The following is a 23,537-nucleotide window of genomic DNA, read 5'->3' as shown; positions in this document are numbered from 1 at the left end:
AATCCAATATTCATAAAAATAAATTGCAAGATCCTCCCTGCTACGTACTTATATAATACACTTCTCAATTTTTAAATTATTACTCATTAATAATTCCCATCAAATTTTCAATACACTATTACTAATGAAATTAATTTACAAAAAAAAAAAAAAAAAAAAAAAAAGTAATTGTGTGATCCGTTTAAATTTATGTTCTATTTATTATACTAATTAATAATAAAAGAAAGAAAATGGTAGGCTATTAGCTCAAAACATTTTAGGCGGTGCGGTGAGGGGTGGTTTTTTGGTAATTTCGGCCAACAAGGGCTATTTTTCAGTTTTTTATTTTTTTTCTTTAGTTTTCGCCGGGAGCCATTCGTTTGGTGTTCTGTTTATCAGGTGTGTGCTTCTTCTGAGAAAGGACGCAGACCAGAAACCCAGCATACAATTTCGAACCAAAACCCTAAAAAGGAAACTTCCATCCATCGGAACTCAGATGGTATTTCTCTGCGCTTCTTCATGGACTTTCCAGCCCTAAATACCAGACCTCCAACTCTTCGCTCACTTCCTTTTACTCGGTAAACTTTGGTTCTTCATCATCCCTTTCAGCTCACTCTTCTTCTTCTTCTTCTTCTTCTTCTTCTGCTACTGTAGCTACTACTTCTTTTTTCTTAGTTTCTTGACATCCACCTACTTGGCTTCCGATGTTTTCAGAAACTGAAAAAAATTGATTTCCAGTTATCAGTCGATTTCTTTTCCTTTTCTGGTTATTCCAATTTGGTACTGTTTTCTTGGAACGTCGTATCCGTTTTACTGGAGCTGTCGTTTTGCTATTTTTTATTTTATTTTTTTCTGATTCTGAATGCTTCTCTGTAGACCTTATTCGGTCTGTGGACGTATTTTTCGTCTGGAGTTTTTTCCGAGCTTAAATGATGGGTTTGGGTGATAAGTTGGCTTGGTGGTTTTAGCTCGGATTGTTTATTGTTACTTCTTCCTGTTTCTACTGGTGTTAATTGATTTTTTTTTTTTTTTTTTTTTTTTTTTTTTTTTTTTTTTTGGGGGTTATTCATTTCTTGAAGTCTAGTCTAAAAAAAACTTTTCATGATTCAAATTTGAACCGTCTCCATGATACTCGGAATCAAATCATCCAATGTTTATCGCTATTTGTTGCATTTAGACATCATTTAACATAGTTTTTATCTAACTTGAAGAAATAAAATCAAGGTGATCAGATTTTTAACGGTGATTGTAGTGCGGTTGGATATTGTTAACCGTTATGTTCGAAAGCGGTAATCTTGGACATGCATAGACATTTTCCCTTTTAACTCTTTTGTATGCATTCCTCAACGCTTGCAAGCAGCTGGTCTACATGGCATCGTTTGACTGGTGAGAATGGCGGGAGGAAACTTTGATGAGAAAAGTAGAGAAATGAAGAACCATCTGACTGTAGCTTTTCAATTTATGGTGTCTGATATTCGTTGTTAACAAACTTTCCTGCACTCTGCGTAGGTTGGACTGAACAAAATTTTGTGAATGACTGGAATATACCCTTTTGGTTTATTCAGGGGACTGTTTCATCCAGACTTTGCCAGGGCAATCATTTATATATTAGTTCTGTTATGTGCCTTTTTTCACCATGCTGCATGTGGACCATGCTTCACTTCTGACCTGCAACCAGTGTCAAATGAAGACAATGGACATTACATGAATGATCCTGCATATGGCATCCATAGCACCCTTCCTGCAGATATTAGCTCGGGCAGCAATCCAACATCCCGCCTAAGTTTTGAAAGTGTTTGTACTGACAGTTGTTTATTCTGCTTTCCTTCAACAGTACTTGAATTTTCATTTAATAAGAAAGGGATAGATGTAGAAGCGTCTTTGGTTGGTGGTTCATCACCTCCCGTTGGATCAACTCAAGATGACAAATTGGCTGCCTACAAAAGCCAGTCATCAGATTATGGCATGTTTGAGTTATTTGAAGGTGGGATAGTTTCATGTTCTTTAAACTCGGGACAGGATGTTAGTGAGCTGTCTTCCATACAAAAATATGATAGCACTAGTAAATTTGATCTTTCCACATGTAGAGGGGATCATCATTGTCAGAAAAGCCCAAGTTCTGGACAAAAGAAAAATCTTGATGTTACGAATTCAGATTTATCAGACAGTTCTATATCTCCCCTTGTAGATATTAGTCCTACTGAGTTGGACTGGGAACATAAATTTTTATACTTACCTTCTTTAGCTTCATTAACTGTGACAAATACATGCAACCGAAGTGTTCTACATATCTATGAACCATTCAGCACTGACTCACAGTTCTACTCTTGCAATTTTAGTGAGGCTGTTTTAGGACCTGGTGAAGCAGTTTCTATTTACTTTGTTTTCTACCCAAAATATTTGGGCTTGTCCTCTGGCCATCTGATTTTGCAGACAAGTTTTGGTGGTTTGTTGGTCCCAGCTAAAGGCTTTGCCATTCAGTCACCTTATGGAATCCAGCCTTTGTTAAGCCTAAATATACACTCAAGTGGGAGATGGACTAAAAATTTGTCTTTATTCAATCCCTATGATGATGTGCTCTATGTTGAGGAATTAACAGGATGGATATCAGTTTTGAAAGAGGATAAATGTTATCATACTGAAGTAGTTTGTAGAGTAGATAGATATCAGGTATTTGAAGAGCCAAAGCCGTCAATTGTCAAAGAAGGCTTGGTTGTCCAACTTGGTCATATAGGTTCACCATCGTTGTCTATGAGGCCCTACAAACAGTGGAAGATAGAACCTCACAGCACTGAATATATTATAGAAGTGGACTTGTCATTTGAATATGGCGGGACAATCATTGGCACATTTTGGCTGCAGTTATTAAGGCCTTCGCAGGATAAGCCTGATGTGGTAGCGGTCCCTCTTGAAGCTGAACTTGAAGGAGGATCAACTCATGCTGATCATAAAGGGTCTGTATTTGCATCTTTTGAGCCTTTACTGTACCATGGAAATGTTTTTGTTGCCATTGCACTTAAGAACAGCGCTTCTCACTTGCTTAGTGTTCTTAAGATTATTGAAGTGGCCGAAAGCAAGGTTTTTGAGTTCAAAAGCTTAGAAGGCTTGCTACTTTTTCCTGGAACTGTCTCACAAGTTGCTCTGATTACCTGTAATGAACAACATGCTGACGTCGACAAAGCCTCACCTGAAATTTTCAGTATGTATAGCAAATGTAAATTACTCATGTTGACAAATGAGTCAACTAGTTCTCATATTGAAGTTCCTTGCAAGGATATATTCCTTCTATGTTCAGAATATTGGAAGTACTCTTTCATGGAATACGGAAAGCAAAATGAACACTTCTCATCTGGTAATGTAAGAGCGGGGACTTTGGCCAATCACGTGCAGTTACAGTCAGAAATCAAGGTATACATTTTTTTTATATTAAATTTATAAATATTATAATTTGTATGCAGGGAGTTTGTTGTCACTCATTTAAGAATAAACTTTATTTCTTACAACCATGCATTTTTCATGCTTATCTAATAGTATAGTTGCTGCTATGACTACTATTTACTTGTGTATATTTGTGGGCATTCCATATTTAGAATCTTAAGCATTTATTTTTGAGTTCATGAAATGTTTTTGCAATTAATTTGTGTTGAAGTTTCTTACTCTTTTATTTTTTAAATTGGCTGAATATACTTTATTACAAACCCCTTCCTTCTCATATCACATGCTTTCCGTTTGACTGTTCACCTCATCAACTTAGTGTCAGGGTTTTCGCAGATTCAACCGATTTCCATGGAAGTAATCTGGTTTTTCGATCTTATTTTATCCTCGTATGCAGCTTATAATGGGAGTCAATTATGAAGCTTGGTAGTCAGGAGCTACTTAGGACTTAGATCTTGAGAAGCAAATGATAATAGGATTATATGTTCATGCCTTTTTTTTCTTTAAATCATTGTTGTTGAGAGCATGACAGCTTGAGATATTGTTCTTTCCTGCGTCCCTTCCACACCTTTTATACATTCATGCATTAATTGTATGTACTTGCATAGTTAACTCTTCATTTGGTAATATGCAAAATGACCAAGATTCTTCTTTATATTGAAGGCTGTGGCGGGAGCAGAAGCAGATGAATTAGTTCTTGAAAATTGGGCTTCTATGGGGACCAGAAGGTCCATGTCTGTGCTTGATGAGCACGATGTATTTTTTCCCATGGTTGAGGTTGGAAGTCATTCTACTAAGTGGATTACTGTGAAAAATCCAAGCAAGTGGCCAGTTGTAATGCAGCTAATCATTAATTCAGGTGAAATTATTGATGAATGCAAAGACCTCGAAGAATTTATCCACCTGCCATCTGGTAGTTTGATTCACAATGACTCTACTATGCCAAAGAAATATGGATTTTCACTAGCAGAGGATGCAATTACAGAGGCGTATGTTCATCCTTATGGTGATGTGCTTTTTGGGCCTATACTTTTCTACCCTTCTGGTCGATGTCACTGGAGAAGTTCAGTTTTGATTAGAAATAATCTATCTGGTGTGGAGTGGCTGTCAATGAGAGGATATGGGGGTTCATCTTCTCTGCTTCTTCTCGAGGGTTCAAAGCCTGTTATCAGTATAGATTTTGAGCTTGAATCCCCAATTTTGCTCAACATCTCCCCTTCAGAAAGGTCAGTCCACAAGGAAGAGATTAGCCATGCCTGTACATTGCCATTATTGAAAGAGTTCTATGCCAAGAACACTGGTGACTTGCCATTGGAATTCAAGAAGATTAAAATATCAGGTACAGAATGTGCATTAGATGGTTTCTTAGTACATAATTGTAAATATTTTGCGCTTGAACCTGGGGAGTCAAAAAAACTTACGATATCATACCAGACTGATCTTTCTGCTTCTGTGGTTTATAGAGATCTTGAGCTGGCCTTAGCTACTGGTATACTTGTAATACCCATGAAGGCCAGTCTACCCTTCTATATGCTCGATAATTGCAGAAAATCAGTCCTGTGGACACGACTGAAGAAATTCTCCTTCGCCGTTCTCCTAATTTCTTCTGTAATGTTCTTGTTATTTTGTTGGATTTTTCCACACATGATATCCTTGAGCTCTCTGGATTTCTTATGCAAGAATGAGATCAAGCACTTATCGAGTTCTACAAGGAGTGTGGAGAAGGCTTGTTCTGTACATCACAATGAGAAAAGAAGTCAATTCTCAGATGTTTGGTCTGTTTTTGAAGGGAAAGGAGCTCCAGAATCCTCCCTGCAGTCAAAATCTCTAGTAATTGAGAATTCTGACGCTGTGGAAGCATCTCAACCAAATTACCTCACGGTGAAAACTGGGAAAGAAAGGGGGAGGCGGCGAAAGAAGAAAAAGGGAGGTGGCATGAACTTAGCTGGTCTGTTTGAAGTTTCCAGTAGTCAAAGTGGTAACTCTACACCTTCGTCCCCTTTGTCTCCCACTGCATCTGGTACACCAAAACGTAGATGGCCTATGTCTCCTGATGTGAACCAGTCCATTGAGGCAAGTAGTCTCTTTGATCGGGTGATTGATGAAACCCACAAGGCACAAACATCTAAACCTACTTCTGTCATGAGTTCGCCAAAACCTGAAGTTAGTGTGAAGAACTGCATTGACAGCTTGGTTTCATCTTCCAAGGAAACTCCTTCGGAGTCGAGAAAGAGTTGCAGTAAACCAATTTTGCTGCCTTCAGCCACTTTTCCTTCTGCTGGCAGGCCTGCACCAAATGTCATATGCTCTCCTCTCGCTGCTTCAGCCTCCAAAATTGATCTGCAAGCTCGAGCTCCTGGCTCTAAACTATTCAACCGAAAAGCTTCTTTAGAAGGGGAAGGTAAGTCTGGAATTCAGGATAAATATAAATATGATATCTGGGGTGATCACTTTTCTGGACTTCATTTGATTAAGAAATCAAAAGATGTCCTTCCCATGATCCCCAGTGCCATAGAAAAGGACTCTGATAGCTTTTTTGAAACGAGTCCTCAAACTCTCATTGCTAAAACCCAGCCAACGTCTGTAAGATCTTATTATCAGTATCCTCAAGTTTAATCGATTAATACCAAAAAAAAAAAAAAAAAAAAAAAAAAAAAAAACAAAAACAAAAGAAAAGGTCCTGATTCTATGTGGCTTTTTTTGAAAAATATTTTTCCTGGCCATTTGGTTTTAGTTTTTCCAAACATAACCTAGTTGAAGATGAACAGCGCTGCTGCCTTCATAAGCATTGCACTCAGTTTCATTGTCTATTATAGGATGACAAAACTTCTGGCTGGGGTGGGTGGAGACTGATTCTTTGTTGGGTTGGAGAATTTTTGGTATGAATGGGGATATCCTTATTAGAACTTCTGCTAAACTATTAGTTGTGTTGGGTGTTAGACGATCACAACCCTCTACAATGGTATGATATTGTCATAAGCTCTCATGGCTTTGCTTTGGGATTCCTCAAAAGGTCTCATACCAATAGAGTTAGTATTCCTCACTTATAAACCGTCTCATACCAATAGAGTTAGTATTCCTCACTTATAAACCGTCTCATACCAATAGAGTTAGTATTCCTCACTTATAAATCCATAATCATTCCTTTCATGGCTTTGCTTTGGGCTTCCTCAAAAGGCCTCATAACAATGGAGTTAGTATTCCTCACTTATAAACTCATGATCATTCCCTAAATTAGCCAATGTGGGACTTTCATCATCCAACATTGGGAACCAACTACTACGTTGAATTTGTAGTAGTTTGGAAGGGAAGAAGAACCATTAATGGATAATCAGTAAAGGTTAGCACAATCCAAATGTTTGTTTCTTCCAAATAACAAATTCTTGGGTTGGTGATAAATAATGGGATTTCTGATGACAGCCAAAATACAATGATACTACATGTTTGAGCTTCATCTAGGACGGCAGTGTCTGTGTTGAGCGTTGAAACTCCATTGGCAAAGCGAGAAAGCGACTGAGTGAGAAGAGCAGATGGCCCTCAGAAATTAGAAGATAAAAGTGGAAACCTTTTGTATTGCATTTACTCTGAATTTCAATAGAAAAAAAGAAAAGAGGGTAAGCATGGAAGGACCATTTGTAATTTTGTTTGCCTGAGAGACCCAACGAAAGCGAAGTGACTGCAAACCCAATCTTCCATTCGCATTTAAGCCCTTCCATTTCTGCCAAATTCTGGAACCCTTCAACCTTTGTTTGCTTGTTTTGTTCGTCCAATGCTTGGGTTTTGTGGGTGGGCCCATTTAAAAGAATGGTCCAGTTGTGCGTACTGGACCACAGGTACAGCCAGTCAGCCAGCCCATAGACAGGGCCTGGGTCCATGATGGCTATCTTTAACTTCCTCTGGTTTCTTCAAGGCTACATGTGTAGCAATAATGAATGGTTACTCTCTAATTCATACGACAAAAAGTACCAACTTCCATTTTGTGTATTTCTGTTCTTTTGGATCTTCATTTAGGTTTCCATGCACGTCAGTGATCAGGACTCAGGACTCTGGAGAAGGCTACCAGCTACCATCATCCAACGCTCCCTTCTCCATGCCCCCACTTATAACTTTGTACCATTGAATGTAAAAAATAAATACTACAAAATTACTTCGAATTTTCAAGTATGGGGGCGAGATCTTAACCTTTTTCACGTTATTCGAACGAAGTACACGCAAGAAAGAACGAAACATATTTGCCTGAATAAAAGAAAATGGAGGGTTTAAAAAAGTGTTTTAGAATTGGGGCATACGCATAAATGCTCTGATATTGTGCTTGCTTTATACTTTGGCATTACTTCTCACTTTGGTTCCATTCACAACCAAGCATAATGTGCTTTCTTTTAATTCTTCTCATTTTTCTTTTTCATACATTAATAGGGGACCAGTGGCATTTTTTTTTTTTTTTTGACAATTTAATAACTTGAAAACAATTTAAGATGGTTAATTACGTACGCAGACGGCTGTCTCTTCTTTGCTTCCTTGTTTTAATTATATTTTATTAAGCTAATCATCTTTTATGTTCTTTTATTCAAATTTGAACTGAGTTATCATCATATACTAATAACTATATTGTTAAACGTCATGAACTAGAACATGAAAACAAGATGAAACATTTTTGGTTGAATCTATTATAATTTAATTGGTTAGACACCTACTGATTTATACTGATTTAGACAATGATGATGGTGAGTTCACATAGACTTTTTCTTTTTACAGTTTTAGGAACCTAGAAATCAAAAGCAGACATTTCAAACTTTAAAAAAAGTTAAAGGAATAGAAGATAGAGAAGAGGTGATATGTCCTATAAATAATTTAAAACCAAAAGGGAAGATGTAAGCTTTGTTTGTGAACAGTGTGGATGCAGCTCGTGGCTGGGCCTCCTCCAACCAAAAGCATATTGATGAACTAAGATAAAAGACAGACAATGATATGGTAATTAAAAAGCTTAGGATATAGAATGTGATGAGCAATAATTCCAAATAAAGACAGATAGAGAAGGAGATTAAAAGGGGTTTAAGTTTAACTCAAAAAGATGATATTTTTATTGAGTTTACTGGAAACAGAGCCTCTGTTTCTCTCTCTCCTCTGCTTTGGGACACCAAAAGCGCTTCGGACAATCCCTCCTTTGTCACTCGCTGTGCGCCAAACGCCTTCCGACAATTCTCTCTCTATCTCTCTCTTTCATTGGCACAAAAAAGCTTATATATTCACAGCAAGGAAAAAAAGATGCTTTGCTCTGCATCGATTGCTAGTCTCAAGTTCTGTGTAATGCCATGCTCTCTCTCTCGCTCTCTCTCTCTCTCTCACTCTCTCTCTTAGTTTGCTTATGGCTTACTTCTGGACTAATATATATATATATATTATGAAACCCATGTTGTATTTTACATTATTTTTTGTTTCAAGATTTGGGTTTTGCCAAATTGTTTATTGCTATGATTTGCAGATGGGTTTTGTGTTGTGTTGTGTTGTGTTACCTCTCTGCAATCTCACTTCTTGGAAGGCGCCTTTTTCAGCTCCAAACCTCGTCGTTTTGTGTATCTTCATCTGCCGGCCTTTTACTGCTTTCTCCCTTCACTCTCTTCGAGATTCATACACCCACCATTGCTTTTTTAAAACGCACACTTGTTCGATTTCTGGGTCCTCTGCTTTTGAGTTTCCCGCTCTATACTTTGTACATAAGCGCTCTCTTTCGGGTTTTACTGTTTTGATCCATTTCGGCTTCCGTTTCTTTTTCTTTTTGTTTTTGGGTTGTGGCAATATTGATTTTTGGTGGAATTCCTTCTCTTTTCCCAGCAAAAGTAAAAGATGAATGCCAGAGTCCGCGACAGCATTCAAACCGTCAAAACTCTTAATCATGACAAGGTGAATTTAGTTATTAGATTGCTTTCTGGTCTGCATTTCGATTTATGTGGGTTTAGGCACATTATGTTCATTCTGAAATGATTGCCGTTCTTGTTCTTTCTGATGCACATTATGTTCTTATTCTTTTGTAATCGCGTTTCCTTTGCTGAATTTGTATAGAAGGTGAAGAAGTTAGAGAGGAACAAGACGATGGGGAATGACAAATCTGGGAGTACCATAAATCGCCGCAAATTAAACAGAGAACGAAAAATAGCATTGCTACAAGATGTAATTATGTCCTTCTCCAGCTGCCATTTTAGGGATAAATGCCTGTGTTGTTCGTCTTTGATGGTTTAATAATTTTGAAATTTTCAGGTTGATAAGCTGAAGAAGAAGCTGAGACATGAAGAGAATGTTCATAAGGCATTAGAAAGAGCATTTACTAGACCCCTAGGAGCTCTCCCTCGTCTTCCTCCATATCTCCCTCCTTATGTTAGTAAAACCTGCAAATTTCAGATATTACACCTTTATCTCTCTTCTTCATACAAAGAATGGAAAAGGGTTGGATTCAAATCACTTCAATTTTAAAAATTCCTGTTTTTCCTCCCTTGTTGCAGATACTAGAACTTCTAGCTGAAGTAGCTGTTCTAGAGGAAGAGGTTGTTAGGCTAGAAGAACAGGTTGTGAATTTCAGACAAGGACTCTATCAGGAAGCTGTATATGTATCATCTTCCTCTAGGAATTCAGACAATTCCATAGACACAATGGAGCCTGTCTCGACAAGAGTCTCGAAGCATCGGAGAACGAAGTCATATTGCCAAAATGAGTTCAATTCTGCAAACTCAACAGCCAGGCTGCAGCCTTCACTGGCCAGATGTTCTTCAAGTCGAAAGCTATCGACGAACGACAACTTCTTCGATCATAATGGTAACTGTTCTAACAGGTTTGCCAATGGGAAACATGTTCCCGGGAAATCGAGTTCGTTTTTGTTTCTTCCAGAAGATGGGCTGGGAAAAGAGAATCAATCATGTACAAATCCTGTGAAAAAAAGGCCATCTCCAGAAAAGAAAGTTGATAGAACTATAAGCCCACTGAAGAAGTCTCCTTTGAAATCTCAGGTTTTTGCTTGTTCCCATATTGAATTATCTTCACCTGAATAAATTTCAAATTACTCATTGACTTCCTTCTAATGTTCCAGCTAGAGCTTAAATTGGAACGAGAAAGAGCAAAGGACAATTCGTCAAGTTTGTGTGATGATATAGAAGCTAGTAGCTCACCAAACAAAATTTCAGAGGACATTGTGAAGTGTTTATCTTCCATTTTCATAAGACTGAGTTCATCAAAAGACAAAGCTTTGGACTCATCAGATGCTCATACATCAAATGGACCAGCAGAGTTGCAAGATCCTTACGATGTCGGTTCAGATTTCAAAGCGAGGGACATTGGTTCCTACAGACATCTTTGTGCAATCGAAGCTAGTTCTGTGGATTTCAACCGTTCAACTAACGCAGTTTTTGTAATTCATAGACTCAAGTAAGTTCTCTGGATGTCTTGTCTTGTCTGAAAACATTTGTTAGTTTTATTAACTTAATGAAGCAATTCAACGAACGCGCAGAAACTTGTTCCGAAGACTCGCCTCGGTGAACTTGGCAGGTCTTAACCATCAGGAAAAGCTAGCTTTCTGGATCAACACCTACAATTCCTGCATGATGAATGTGAGCTACCAATGCACCATTATATGTCAGGAGGATTGCTCAATATAAAAATCTTCATTAACTTGTTAATTAGTGGCCTTAATCAAGAAACTAATGCAGCTGCATTGTGTGACTTCAGGCATTTATAGAGCAGGGCATACCTCAGACTCATGAAAGAGTTGTAACATTGATGCAAAAGGTAATCATCTTGTTTCCACCATCAAAGACAGACCTGAATTCCATTAAGTTTTCTTAGATTCTCGACTTTAACAGTAAGCCTAAGCTCGGTCGGATTCTTGTTGTTCATCACATTCAAATGGAAAGTTTTGTTCTATAACAGGCAACAATTGTTGTGGGAGGACACCTTCTAAATGCACTAACAATTGAGCACTTCATCTTGAGGCTTCCTTATCATCTGAAGTTCGTAAGTCTATCCTTTCCAACACTCACATTTCCCAGTATTCTTCTCAAGTCTTTCAGATTCTAAGTAGTTGCTGCATTTTCGTCGATAAACCTCAGACCTGTCCGAAAGCAGTAAAGAACGATGAGATGAGAGCACGCAGTTTGTTCGGATTGGAATGTTCCGAACCCTTGATCACATTTGCACTCTGCTGTGGAAGCTGGTCGTCTCCTGCTGTAAGTATGCTACATTTACACATGGAAGTTAGTTACGATATTGTTCATCACCTTAATATAACTCCGCTCAAGATTTTACTTCGAACTCCATCTAGAAAGCCTCTTACCAATAGAGATATCGTCTTTGAATCAAATATTACTGATCTATAACTTGGTGTAAAATGAAGGTGAGAGTGTACACAGGATCTAAAGTTGAAGAGGAGTTAGAAGTAGCGAAGAGGGAGTATTTACAGGCAGCAGTTGGGATTTCAAAGACAAACAACAAGTTGATGATTCCAAAGGTCTTGGATTGGTACTTACTTGACTTCGCAAAGGATTTGGAATCACTGTTGGATTGGGTTTGCTTGCAGCTTCCAAATGAGATGAGAATTGAAGCAGTTAAATGCGTTGAGAGGAAAGGAAGAGAGGGTGTCTCCCAATTAGTGCAAGTAATGCCATATAATTTCAGCTTCAGAATGCTGTTACACAGATGAAACATAAACCTTTTCATCTTTTGATTTGATTAGTGTTTAGGTTTGTGTTTCACTCCTCCGATCCTCAATGTTGTACGAATGTTGAATGTGTTGCTTAGTTCATATACTAAACATAGAACACACAGTTACAATACAGAATGAAGATAAGTACAATAAATGTCAATTTTTGTTCTTTACAAAATGTAATGCACAGTTTAATCAGTGTATATGCTACAAGGAAACAGAGGTGATTTGATTTAAGATTCTATAATGTAAAACAATGTGAAATGCTTCAACATAGCCTCAGATATAGAGCCAAAAACGGCTGTCTTTCCCCCCTTCTTCCCCTTTGCTTCCAACACAACCATACCTTCATTTTATTTACTTTTTTAATTTTACACTCTTTGACTGTCTAATGTTTATATATAAAATAAATGAAGAAAAATGTGAAGTCAACCAGACGGATAAGGTGAATATAAAATTTGGATCCTAGGGACTGCTTCAGTAGGATAGGACTGAACAGATCTGATTCTGGTCCCCACATAAACCCCTAAACAATGCTTTACAGGCGACAAAGCAGATAATATCTATGGGGCAGTTACCCTCCAATAGTGTCGGAAGAAGCTGAGATTTTGGGCTGAACACAGGCCCAAATTTCAACTACTCAGACAAACAAAACTCTAGAAACCAACAGCAGAATCATCAACAACACTTGCCAACAGCCATTTTATTATTGAAAGAGAGTTGAGTTTGGTTTAATTTACAAAAAGCATATCATCTTCTAGTTCACCACCCTGCAATTCTTCCTAATTTCCCCATTTTGGCCTGTAAGGACTCCAGTATTGGCCAGCTTCACCATTGATGCTCCGAAGTCCCTGTTAAACAGGTATGGGTACCTGCTGTAGCTCACCACCAACGGAGCAGTTGTGTTGTGTTTCATTAGAGCTTGGTCTGACTGCAAAAGTCCCAACTTGTTCACCAAGTTTCTGTAATACACATTGTCAAACCTGCTGATCGTGTACGTGTCCAAGGGGGCCAGTTTGTCGTTGGAGTCATCATGATTGGGACAGACGCTCTGTAAATTCTGTCGCAGCATGACATCTAGTTCTGGGTCAGGATTGCCAGAGCCATCGAAGTTGAACAGTCTATGCTTGAACATCATGCACCGAGCTAACCCGAAAGTGTGTGCACCTGAACATCAGTCGGGGACAGGATGGTTAGATTTGTAAATCTAAAGCTGAAGGAAACACAAAGATGGGGCATAAAAATGGTGACCTGAGAGCACAACAACATCCTTTACATCAAGCCCTTTTGAAGTGAATTTTGCAATGATATTCTCCAATGGCTCCAACGGTGATGGCAGCTGATTGGCTTCACTCTCGCTTGCTGTCGTGCCATCTCGCCGACCGAGTGGAATGGGCCAAAAGGGTCCTCCAGCCTGAAAAGGAAAGGTTCAGAAAGACACAAAATCATGATGTTTGAGAGAGATGTGTGAGCCACAAATTTGCTTACAAGGTAGACAGCCTCTCTAGCTGCTAGAGTCACTATATCAGTGCATGACACGACAGATGGGCAGACTCTCTCTAAAACAGCCTTAATATCATCAATGACCTCATAGCCTCGAACTGAGTTCATATTTGGCAATGCATTTTTCTCCCCTTTAAATGAGCTAGTGTCATCAAGCAACAATGATCCATCACAGCCCTACACCAGAAACAAACAAGTTTACATATATGTTCTAAAAAAACAGAGTTTTTTTTTTAAAAAAAAACTCCATGATCATCCAGAAAAATTGATTACGTTGACAAAGCAATCATGAAAATGAAGGCGTAAGAGAGAAGCAGCCATCCTAGTATCATTAGAAACTGCCATCCAGACGCCATATCTGACAATCCTTGTTAGGTTGGGACACGAGTCATCATAGAATCTATAATCAAGTTGTGAGGACACAAGGAGGTGATTCAAGAAAACGAAGCTTATAAGCAAGAAAACAATAAGTTTGGAGGAGTTATCCTTCATGTCTGTATAATAGATCTGAGGAAGCAGCAGAAACAATAAATGATTGCTAATTTTGTATTAGAATCAGTGTGGAATAGCAGCTATTTATATACAGAAAAAGAATGTTCAAGAATCACAGTTTATTGCAGGTCTAATAGAATTAGTGGCTCAGCCACTCAAAATATAGTTTTTTGGATTGAGTTTGGTACAACCCACCATTTTGTTAGAGCTAAGGCAGGCCCCATCTCGTTGAAACTCAGAATTGATATAGTGGTAAGGTGATGCACATCACACTTTCATGGCTCACCATTTCAAGAAGGGATAAAAGAGTATAATAAGTAATCTACAACACAACACTCCCAAGTTTGACTTGATTCCAATCACGTGAAGAAAAACCTGCACTCAAAGGCTCACCATTTTTTATTCGTTTCCAATAATGGGCTGCCACCAAATGCCTTCCCATCAGTATGTAATCCAATAGTGGAAGATAGGACAAGGCACAACGCCAGGAATCATGCTAAGGAAGAGGAATTTTCTATTAATATATGGACTTTAACTAATGGGGGAGGCAGAAGAATATGAATGGTTTCATTGAATATGCATATAAGGACCTAAAAGGAGTTGATGCCATGCACAGAAAAGGTAAAGAAATAGGCGTCTATGATCCATTAACGCAATTTAAAAACTGGGAATGTGGGAGTAGATAGCTATTTGAGCACTGCACCTAATGACTTCATTTACAACTTTAGCAGAAAGTTGGTATCCAACTTGGCTGCTATCTGTGCTGCTGAATCAGACTCTACCACGCAGACCGACCATAGGAAATACCTCTGCTTATCCTCCGAGCAATATAGACCACAGAAACCATAAACCCCATTTTTCTCACTATGACGTATGGTTCAATATGAAGATTATTATATGAACTTCCAATGAATCATATTCATGAATGTCTGTGTGGTCTATACATTTAATCACATATTCCCCTCCAGAAGAAAAACTTCCATTTGGGTTATACAGTATTGATTCAAACTTTACCATTTTCTTTGTAGAATTATTGTTTGAGTAGAAACATTTCAAAAGTGATGTGGGAAAAATGGATAACTTGTGTTCTTCTAGAGTCAAGGGCATCATGCTTTATGGATTTCTGATGAATACAGGCCTTCTTTCTCTCTAACTTTTTGCTTTTAGACCGTAGTAGTCTGAAAGCAATTGAGTTGAAATTTCTGCATTTAATTTGCTTTTTATACGATTGATTCTTTGTTCACAAAATTCAAAAACCATACAGAAACGATGATGTTCTAACTTTTTGTCATCGCTCCTAAGAGCGAAAACTATCCCTACAAACCAACACGAGTTCTTCCAACATACTTTATCCTCACTAACATGTATCATTAAGCAAAACAGGCTTAACTATGAAATTTGTATGATTGAGCCGCCGAAAAAGCAGGTGCATCTTGTTAGTATAGGTAGTGACTTTCAATTCTTTTAAGTATTTCTTAATCATCCTATTCTCTAGGTAGCTCTCTTTCGAATGTAGTCTAGTCTTAAAGTCTTTGTGAAAAAATGTACAGTATATTTAAGATTACAAATGGGGTTTTCCTTCATTTTGTTAACGAGTGAACTTGACAGGTTCAAACATCTAATCTACCTCTTCATATGCTGCAATTAGTTAAACTGATAGAGAATGAAATCCATTGTAGCTTTAAACCGTAGAATTATAATGTTTCAGTTCATCAAAATTTCCAGAATCACAAAATTATAGCCAATCGGACTTGAGCTCAATTGATAAATAGCTTTGATACAGAGATTAAAGGATGGAATCTCTACCCGTTCAAGTGAAGGAAGGAAAAGAAAGTCATAAAGAGGAGCAAGAGTTTGGTAAGTAGCTTATTTAGATTGAATTCAGTAAACAAGAAGATGAAGGAAGTCTAAGCTGAAGAAGAAAGGAAAAGGGAGGTAAAGAAATCTAGGGAGAACAGAGTGAGTAAAACAGTAAACAAAAAACAGATTCTTCCTGCTTCCTGATCTTCACTACTGCAGGCTGCAGCATCGTCGTCTCAGAATTTGTGGACAAAATCCAATTACTTCACCATCTAACACCCACACACATCCGAACAGCACAAGAAATCAAGCCAGCTTTGGGAGCAGTCATAGCAGCAAGAACAGCTGCAACACCCAATAACCCATTAATTTGGAGATTTAAATCACTGAAGAGGAAGAACAGAAAGTGAGAAAAACTGAAAGATTACCACTCATTGAGGGCTTTATCTTGCTCATCTTCTTCCACCCCAAGGTTCTTGCTAGAAACCTCTATTGCTTGTGGAGCTGGAGCTTCCATCTTTCTCTCTGTTTCTTTCTTTCTTTCTTTCTTTCTTTTTTCTCTCTATCTGTGTCAGCAGAATTGGGTTCGAATGATGGAACTTCACGTGGTTCCACCACCACTGCCAAATCAAGGCACTTTCTTGGGGCAATTCAGTTGAAAAATGATATGCAAAAAATAAAAAAACTACAAAAGCTAAAATGGCATTTCTTCATACTCTCTTTCTCTCTCTTCCTTTTTTTTTTTTTTTTTTCTTTTTTCCCTCATCGTTTAGATCATATTTAGTAGATTGGTCCTTCTACATAAGACCACAGCGCAACTTTGCACAGTTTGATTGGTTGAACAATAATGTCTACACCCCCATAAGACTTTCTAGTTCATCTTCTAAGCTAAACGAAAATTTTTAAAATATGCAATCATTTTTTATCACCAACATTTTGAAGTACAGATGGAAAACTTGTACAGGAGCGGAAACAAAGGGAAGACATGATCACAAGGAGAATTGCATATCCATCGGAATCAAACTAATAAAATTTCAATGGAACCTTTGTTCGACCATATGATTCCATTATCATACCACTCTAATATCTACAAATTCAGTTTGAAGTCGTACATGGAAGTGCTGATTTTCCCACGCCAACACCAAGGAATGACCAGTGGATATTGCCATAACTGAAGCTCTAAAATGAGAAGAGCAATAAAAAGAGAAAAAAAAAACAGTATACAAAATTGTTTCTCAACTCCCATTGTGGAGTAGACTACCAGAAGCTATTCCATTTCAAAAGAAGACACAACTACATGTGTTAGTAACAATCTATGCCAGAAACTCGCCTACTAGACGCAGCACCCGAATCTGGCTTCTTGTCATGATGCTGATTTTATACTTTAGCCACCCGTGTCAAACGCACATCGATGGAAGGTACAAACAAAGCCAGAGGCAGGCCTGGTACAACCATTTTACTTCCCGTTCATAGGCTAAATTAGTGTCTGGCTCTTCTTATTTGTTTGATTTACAACGCCGAGTGCATTTGCAGGGGAACTGAGATGGTGCACATTGTGAACTAAGCATGGAGGTGACAGTACTGGAAGAGCCTCAAGGGTAGAACGGGGAGAATGACGAGACATTACAGTTAAGTCAGAGGTTCATGATGAGAGAGTGAGCCAATCACACTGGGAAAGAATAAAACAATAATGTATGAACTAGAATCATGCAGAGAATTGTAATGAATGCATTAACATTCATGGTCCAATTACAAATGAGAAGTGGAGAGCAAGGGAAAAAGCAACTCTTGCCTCTCGGCCGCTAACATTCCCTTGGAATTTTGTGAGCTTGGAAGCATGGGAGACTGATCAAGTTTACTCGAATATTGTTTACTTGGGCTGTAGCATTTATCCTGGCATCATAAACCACACTGTAACGAAAAATGGCAAGTTAAGCAGGGTGGAAGGGGACTATTGTAACTATGTTAAGTTTACCATCAAACTCGATCTAGCGATGGCCTGATAGCAAGGTGGAGCATCTGGATGTTGCAAGTTTTTTATAAATGGATGTTCAAGCAGCATGGCAGCAGTCGACCTCTCTGCAGGATTTCTCTGAAAGCAGCATTTTAAGAAATCTCTGGCTTCATATGATAATGATTCGGGTATTGTTGGGGTGTCTCTCATTACCTTAAACATAGCTGCAGCCTGCATTCACAGATGAACTTGTAACCACCAACCAAATAGTAAAATCTACCGAACTCAAAAGATATCTACCAATTATCGGTTCAACATGCAAATAAAATGTTCTGTTAGGTCGGCAATGTCTTTTGTACGCTATGGAATAATGATAAGCTGACAATAGTTCCAGAATAGACATACATCTACTACGTTACACATATACCTGCCTAGGTGTGAAAAGCGCAGAACAAAGGATGGAGAAAAGCTAATGTGTCACATTTACCTAATAAAGTTTAGAGTTTCGAAACAATTATCGCTATTCAAAGTCCCAAGTCCCATACTGGGCTGCAACCAAGCAACCAAGCAACCAAGAAATCTCGGTGCCTTGGTGGTGCAGATATAAGTTCTTCCACCGCTCAACTTTCATCAAATGGCATATGAGTCGAAAAAATAAAAATTCTATCCGTGTTGATGCAGCTACAAGCACATGCCAAGTTATCCAACACTTACCCCTTCATAGTCGCTCCAAGGTGGCTTGCCAGTGAACATTTCTATAATAGTGCAACCAAGGCTCCAAATATCAACAGCTAAGGCAAGATCAGAGTTGTTATCCTTCTGCATCACAGACAGAAGGAGCTGCAGGAAAAGACAAACTTTAATCAAATCCCTCATCTATAAATAGCCAGTCCAACTATATAAAGTCATATAGTTGACCTAATATTTCAAGTGATCGCTGTCATTAAGAGAAACCATAAGCCAAGAACCCATCTAATGTAGGAATAAAAAGATACCTCAGGAGCCATCCAGTATGGACTTCCCTTTAAAGAGAGATCAGCAACTTGTCCTGTAAGCTGTAGAGATATACATCAGCATCATTCATGTCTAGTTCTAAAAAGGGGAAAAAGTCTCTTAATAGCAATTGAAAGTCATATTAATGCCTACGATCATGCAGCAACAAATGTGTAAGTACCTTACAAACAAAAATGACTTCTTTTTCTCCAATTCTTAGACTGTGTGACAATGATACTAAAGTTGAGAGTGCCTAGAACTAACGTTACACAAATTGAAAGACCTATTTACCTAAAGTGACAAGTATATAAGTAGTGCACACATGAGACCATGGTTTCAGCAAATCTAAAATATACACCAAATCCATAGAGAAAAATGCCGTTAATTTATAAAAATGTATGGATATAATTTGAAAAAAAAAAAAAAAAAAAACTCAGAAATTAGAGGGGAAAGGGTAGCAAATACTAAAAGAAGGGGGAAATAGTAGAAGTCAATTGGCACTCGATCTCAAACTTACATGTTTAGCCATTCCAAAGTCAGCAAGCTTGACAACCCCACAAGAGTCTACAAGCAAATTAGCACCTTTAATATCCCTGTATGAGGGAAAAATTAAATCTCCAAACAGATATCGTCACATAAACATAATATAAGCTTACAGACCATTGATCATAATTATTTCTTCCACGATTAAACTAACTGAAGATAGAAATTAAATATTCAAGTATTTATTTCTTATTTTCAATAGAATATTTGTGGTCATCTTGATTTTACATGTCAACTTCAAGACTTTGTATCAAACACATCAACACGAATGTTTCCTACCGATGTATAGTCTTTGTGCTGTGCAAGTAGGCCAACCCTGAGAGGATGTGACGAGTAAAACTTCGAACAACAGATTCTGTCATGGCTCCACAATGTTCACGAACATATTTATTAATTGAACCAGGATGAACATACTCCAGGTAAATATATAATCGATCTTCAACCTACATAGATCCCAGAGTAAGAATTATATTTGGTTATAAGATTATAAAAATGAATAACTTTGAAATGTCGTAACAAGCAAAACAAGTACTCACAAAATCACTACCATAGTACTGGACAATATTTGGATGCTTTAGCTGGCTCAGAAGTTTGATTTCCTGTGACAGTTAGAAGAACAGAGGCAAAACTAAACAGCATCAAATGTCATCCTGCCATCAGAGGACAAATATGAAGTTATGGCATATTTTAAAATAGCAGAGCATTAACTCCATTTGGATGATGAATGCCGATGGCAGCATTTAAGCATAACATGAGCCAAACTAAAGCCTGCCTCAATAAAGCGTATGTTACAGAAAAACTTTTTATTTTAAATATCAGGTTTTAGCAAGTAGGACGTCAGATAGTCATACCTTCAATTTTTCAAAGAGACTCCTGGTTAGCTAATACCAAATAACATGAAGAAAAGATGAACAAAACATACACCTAGAACTTATTATCTTCATATCCTTAACGAGACTAGTCCATTAAGTTTGCTAGTAGCAGTAATATCTCGTAGGAAGGATCATTTCTAAGGCACTACATAAACAAGGATACAGAGTCGTACAACACCAAATAATATGGTACTACATTCACTCAACTGTTAATCACACCACATGTATCACTTTCACTGAATAAACAAAGTATAACAAATTATTGCGAATCTCTGGTTTAATTTCTTATCTTATTTAGAAAAATCCAAATTATAAAGTACAAAAAAAAAAAAAAAAAAAAAAAAACTGGATTTTTAATGAGAGTTAAGATGTTAGAAAATAAAACTAAGCACTTAAGAATTTAATTCCGGAACCATACTTCTTCAAACATGTTTACCAGCTTAAACAATAATTTGTTAGCCAAGAGTTGGTCAATAATATGAAAACAGTTGAAAGGAAAACCTCCGATCATATAAGAAAGTTCCTCCAGACACAAAAAAACAAAGGGTTTGTGACAAAAAGCTAAAGAGTACGCAACTATGCTTATTAAACAGTTGACCACAACTCAATTTTTTTTTTTTTTTTTTTTTAAATTACCTGTTCTAATTGCTTTATACATTCAGCTGACTTCGGATCATCGTGAAATAATTCAACTTCCTTCATTGCACATAAAGCTCCATTTTCTCTTTGGGGGAGTAAAAAGGGGGAAAAAACATAGTTAGTCGCCAGAAGCAAATGACAACAACAGAAGATGCCAACGAAACTCATATACCTGTTGCTTGCAACATAAACACTTCCAAATGTGCCCCGGCCAATAAGTTTTCCTTTCCGCCATTGATTTTTCATTGAGATTGGCTCAGCTTTAGTGTTAGCTTCTGTAATTGGGGTTGATGGTAGAGGCGTTGGGGTTGATGGTGAAGGCGTTGGGGTTGATGGTGAAGGCATTATGGTTGACGGTGAAGTCATTGAGATTGACGATGAAGGCATTGGTACTCCAGGAGGAAGAGGTAATGGGTGGACACTGACAGGACCAGAACCTTCACGACGCGGAGCATGTGTTTCAAGGGAAATCTTGGTGTGCAATGGAGATGAAGCTCCTGTTGGACTTCTGGGATCTTGGTGGGGATTTCTACCTGTTGGGCTATGCATGGGAGAACTCTCAGAGCTAAGAGTGGAGCCATCAAAGAATGCAGGAGGAACCCCCCGCATCATTGCTGAGGATGGTAGCTCAGGTGCAGACCAGCCTTGATATTCTAATGGAGCCACATGACGGGAGTTTGAAAGGTTCCTGGAACTATTTCTTTGGGGACTGAGTGTAGGACTTGCAAAAGGACTAGTAGGAGCACTCCTACAGGGAACGTCAATCCAAAATTTATTCTGAGATGCTTCAGGAAAGCGTCTGGCATATTGATTCACCCTCCCAGACGACCTTGTCCCAATCTGATCTTCTTTCTTCTGCCTCTCCCCAGAATCAGATATACTGGTTCATTAAATTTGAGAGCAAGTGTTGGTCATAATAACAAGTATAAAGTTATAGTGGAAACACAGAACACGATACAATATCAACATTGTCCAAACAGCAAGGCATATCAATAAGATCACACCGACTTATCCCATCCTCAATAAACAAGAATGAAACAAGAAGCATAGAACCAACACGGCACATGTAACACTCGTGCCAAAAAAAAGACGCGAAGCTTTCCCTAAACTTTTTGAAACCTCGATGCAAATGAGCACGAGAACACAGCAGAGACGCACTAAACAGTGTAAACAATAGACATAGCGGTTAACATTTTAACAAAGGGTTTTTTTTTTTTAGTTCAACAATTGCAGGTGGAAGATTGAACTATTGATCCTTGAAATGGTCATTGGTGCCTTATCCACTACGCTGTGCAATTCTTTACAAAGTTCAAAGTCATACACCCACAGCTCACAGTAGCTTCAAATAGTCTTCAATTTAGAAACAGAGATGTGAAACTCAAAAAGCTACAAGCATAACCGAGAAATGGAAAAGGCATAAAATACGGCATTTGACGACGTTAGGAGTACAGAGAAGGAAGGACATTCCAGTTCGGCTACCTTTTAATCGGAGTACCAATGGAATCCCCGCCTCCAGTCTTAAGAGGAGGTGCAGTTCTACATCTATCTACATCACGGTCGTCCCCGCCTCGGCCATGCCAATCCTTGGGCGACGGAAGAGGACAATCCCCGTCTCCACAAGCAGAATTCGAATTCGAGATCCCTTCACGACGCTGAAAGATCGGGGGAACCTCCGGGAGCGGCAAGGGCACGGCATGTTCATCAGAAGTACTCGACAGTCGCGACAAGGAGTCGGGTTCGGGCGTAGTATCGGACCATTTAGCCAAAGAAGTAGCAGCACGCTCACGTCCGCTCAAGTTCCGAAGCTTCCTATGGCGGGAATGTTTAGAGGCGCCAAAACGCCAAACAACTCCCCGATAACTATGATTGTGGGAGTCTCTGGTAGTAGCCTTTCTGGTCGGGGAATGGTCACCGGTGGCAGTGGCCGGAATTCTCACCATGGAGGAAGCAGTAAAGGAGATATTGCGCAACCAACCCATGGTGATAAATCAATCACGGTAATCCAAATCATGAAATGGGAACGGTATGGAGGAGGAGGAAGAACGCGGGTTGCAACTTCCCTCCACGCCAAACGGTAAGAAGGTCTCCCTTGAGAGGTCAATAATGAGCTCTTCCTCTAACAAAATCAAAACTCCTAACAGGCTTCCACTTCCACATAAACAAACAAATTATTCACAAATTTTGTCTCAATATTTAATTCTTTATAATATATTCGATTAATAACAATTTGATAAATTAAATGCATGTTACGAGTATTGTTCAACTACATGAATTTATTTTTATTCGATTAATAATTTAGTAAATTTGAAGAGAAAATAATAATAAAAGAGATTGATAAATACGGGTGAATTAAAACAACCATTTCACTAAAAGTATATATGGAATAAAATTAATTTCGTTGACCCAAAAATTATAGTAGACTTTGACAGCACTATGTTGACGATGTCCTAAATTCAAGTCGTCCTAATTAAGACTTTACACTCCCAATTTATATTTTTTTAATACTTAATTATAAATGTCATTTTTTCTTCAATATGATTGGAACATTAATTCATCTCATATTTGATGTCTCCCTAATTTTAATATTTAAACTTTCGTCTTTATAATTTAGTTCCCAATTTTTGTCACATCTTTCGATAGT

At 38.1% G+C, this 23,537-nt stretch overlaps 3 protein-coding genes and 1 pseudogene across 12 annotated transcripts; 2 read left to right on the top strand and 2 right to left on the bottom strand.

The window, feature by feature from the left end:
• Positions 1 to 320: 320 nt before the first annotated feature.
• On the top strand, positions 321 to 7,686 carry LOC111803864 (uncharacterized). Of its 7 annotated transcripts, XR_015422730.1 has the most exons (4): positions 321 to 557; positions 1,545 to 3,387; positions 4,078 to 6,754; positions 6,835 to 7,686. XR_015422730.1 is itself a non-coding variant. In XM_023688456.2 (3 exons), exons 1-3 carry the CDS (start codon positions 499 to 501, stop codon positions 6,028 to 6,030), a joined length of 3,855 nt encoding a protein of 1,284 aa, XP_023544224.1. In that variant the 5' UTR covers positions 321 to 498; the 3' UTR covers positions 6,031 to 7,686. The 7 variants fall into 7 exon arrangements, 6 of the variants coding, with proteins under 6 accessions (XP_023544224.1, XP_023544227.1, XP_023544228.1 ...); XM_023688456.2 differs by having other exon boundaries at positions 4,078 to 7,686; XM_023688459.2 differs by having other exon boundaries at positions 1,489 to 3,387; positions 4,078 to 7,686.
• Positions 7,687 to 8,516: 830 nt separating this feature from the next.
• LOC111803952 (uncharacterized) lies at positions 8,517 to 12,337 on the top strand. 3 transcript variants are annotated; one of them, XM_023688575.2, is made up of 11 exons: positions 8,517 to 8,718; positions 9,247 to 9,315; positions 9,475 to 9,582; positions 9,670 to 9,786; positions 9,912 to 10,412; positions 10,493 to 10,827; positions 10,910 to 11,009; positions 11,128 to 11,187; positions 11,329 to 11,412; positions 11,508 to 11,624; positions 11,792 to 12,337. In XM_023688575.2, the coding sequence occupies exons 2-11, from the start codon at positions 9,259 to 9,261 to the stop codon at positions 12,095 to 12,097; spliced, it is 1,785 nt and encodes a 594-aa protein (XP_023544343.1). In that variant the 5' UTR covers positions 8,517 to 8,718; positions 9,247 to 9,258; the 3' UTR covers positions 12,098 to 12,337. The 3 variants fall into 3 exon arrangements, with proteins under 3 accessions (XP_023544343.1, XP_086983835.1, XP_086983834.1); XM_087127709.1 differs by lacking the exon at positions 8,517 to 8,718 and adding an exon at positions 8,736 to 9,124; XM_087127708.1 differs by lacking the exon at positions 8,517 to 8,718 and having other exon boundaries at positions 8,736 to 9,315.
• A 438-nt stretch (positions 12,338 to 12,775) lies between these two features.
• On the bottom strand, positions 12,776 to 14,172 carry LOC111803951 (Peroxidase superfamily protein). Its single transcript, XM_023688574.2, has 4 exons — positions 13,877 to 14,172; positions 13,589 to 13,780; positions 13,352 to 13,514; positions 12,776 to 13,267 (listed from the first exon to the last, which is right to left on the bottom strand). The coding sequence occupies exons 1-4, from the start codon at positions 14,093 to 14,095 to the stop codon at positions 12,858 to 12,860; spliced, it is 984 nt and encodes a 327-aa protein (XP_023544342.1). The 5' UTR covers positions 14,096 to 14,172; the 3' UTR covers positions 12,776 to 12,857.
• Positions 14,173 to 15,830: 1,658 nt separating this feature from the next.
• LOC111803137 (mitogen-activated protein kinase kinase kinase 5-like) lies at positions 15,831 to 23,066 on the bottom strand (annotated as a pseudogene). Its single transcript, XR_015422710.1, has 12 exons — positions 22,376 to 23,066; positions 21,069 to 21,776; positions 20,894 to 20,981; positions 19,922 to 19,984; positions 19,665 to 19,828; positions 19,360 to 19,435; positions 18,845 to 18,904; positions 18,564 to 18,689; positions 17,871 to 18,080; positions 17,688 to 17,788; positions 16,324 to 17,564; positions 15,831 to 16,240 (listed from the first exon to the last, which is right to left on the bottom strand). The product of XR_015422710.1 is annotated as a mitogen-activated protein kinase kinase kinase 5-like (transcript).
• Between the last annotated feature and the right edge of the window lie 471 nt (positions 23,067 to 23,537).

The sequence above is a fragment of the Cucurbita pepo genome, chromosome 10 (genome assembly GCF_057944985.1).
Source record: "Cucurbita pepo subsp. pepo isolate OVF chromosome 10, ASM5794498v1, whole genome shotgun sequence".
Lineage (NCBI taxonomy): Eukaryota > Viridiplantae > Streptophyta > Magnoliopsida > Cucurbitales > Cucurbitaceae > Cucurbita > Cucurbita pepo.
This window is presented reverse-complemented; position numbering and strand designations above follow the sequence as displayed.

What these genes read in the sequence shown, in the direction of transcription:
- LOC111803864 (XM_023688456.2), top strand. Translation starts at nt 499, where the DNA reads ATGGACTTTCCAGCCCTAAATACCAGACCTCCAACTCTTCGCTCACTT. An exon ending in CGCTCACTTCCTTTTACTCG is followed by an intron (nt 558 to 1,544) that starts GTAAACTTTGGT and finishes TGGTTTATTCAG; the next exon opens with GGGACTGTTTCATCCAGACT. An exon ending in AGTTACAGTCAGAAATCAAG is followed by an intron (nt 3,388 to 4,077) that starts GTATACATTTTT and finishes TTTATATTGAAG; the next exon opens with GCTGTGGCGGGAGCAGAAGC.
- LOC111803952 (XM_023688575.2), top strand. Translation starts at nt 9,259, where the DNA reads ATGAATGCCAGAGTCCGCGACAGCATTCAAACCGTCAAAACTCTTAAT. An exon ending in AAATAGCATTGCTACAAGAT is followed by an intron (nt 9,583 to 9,669) that starts GTAATTATGTCC and finishes TGAAATTTTCAG; the next exon opens with GTTGATAAGCTGAAGAAGAA. An exon ending in CTCCATATCTCCCTCCTTAT is followed by an intron (nt 9,787 to 9,911) that starts GTTAGTAAAACC and finishes CCCTTGTTGCAG; the next exon opens with ATACTAGAACTTCTAGCTGA.
- LOC111803951 (XM_023688574.2), bottom strand. Translation starts at nt 14,095, where the DNA reads ATGAAGGATAACTCCTCCAAACTTATTGTTTTCTTGCTTATAAGCTTC. An exon ending in TTCATGATTGCTTTGTCAAC is followed by an intron (nt 13,781 to 13,876) that starts GTAATCAATTTT and finishes TTTCTGGTGTAG; the next exon opens with GGCTGTGATGGATCATTGTT. An exon ending in GGATGTTGTTGTGCTCTCAG is followed by an intron (nt 13,268 to 13,351) that starts GTCACCATTTTT and finishes ACTGATGTTCAG; the next exon opens with GTGCACACACTTTCGGGTTA.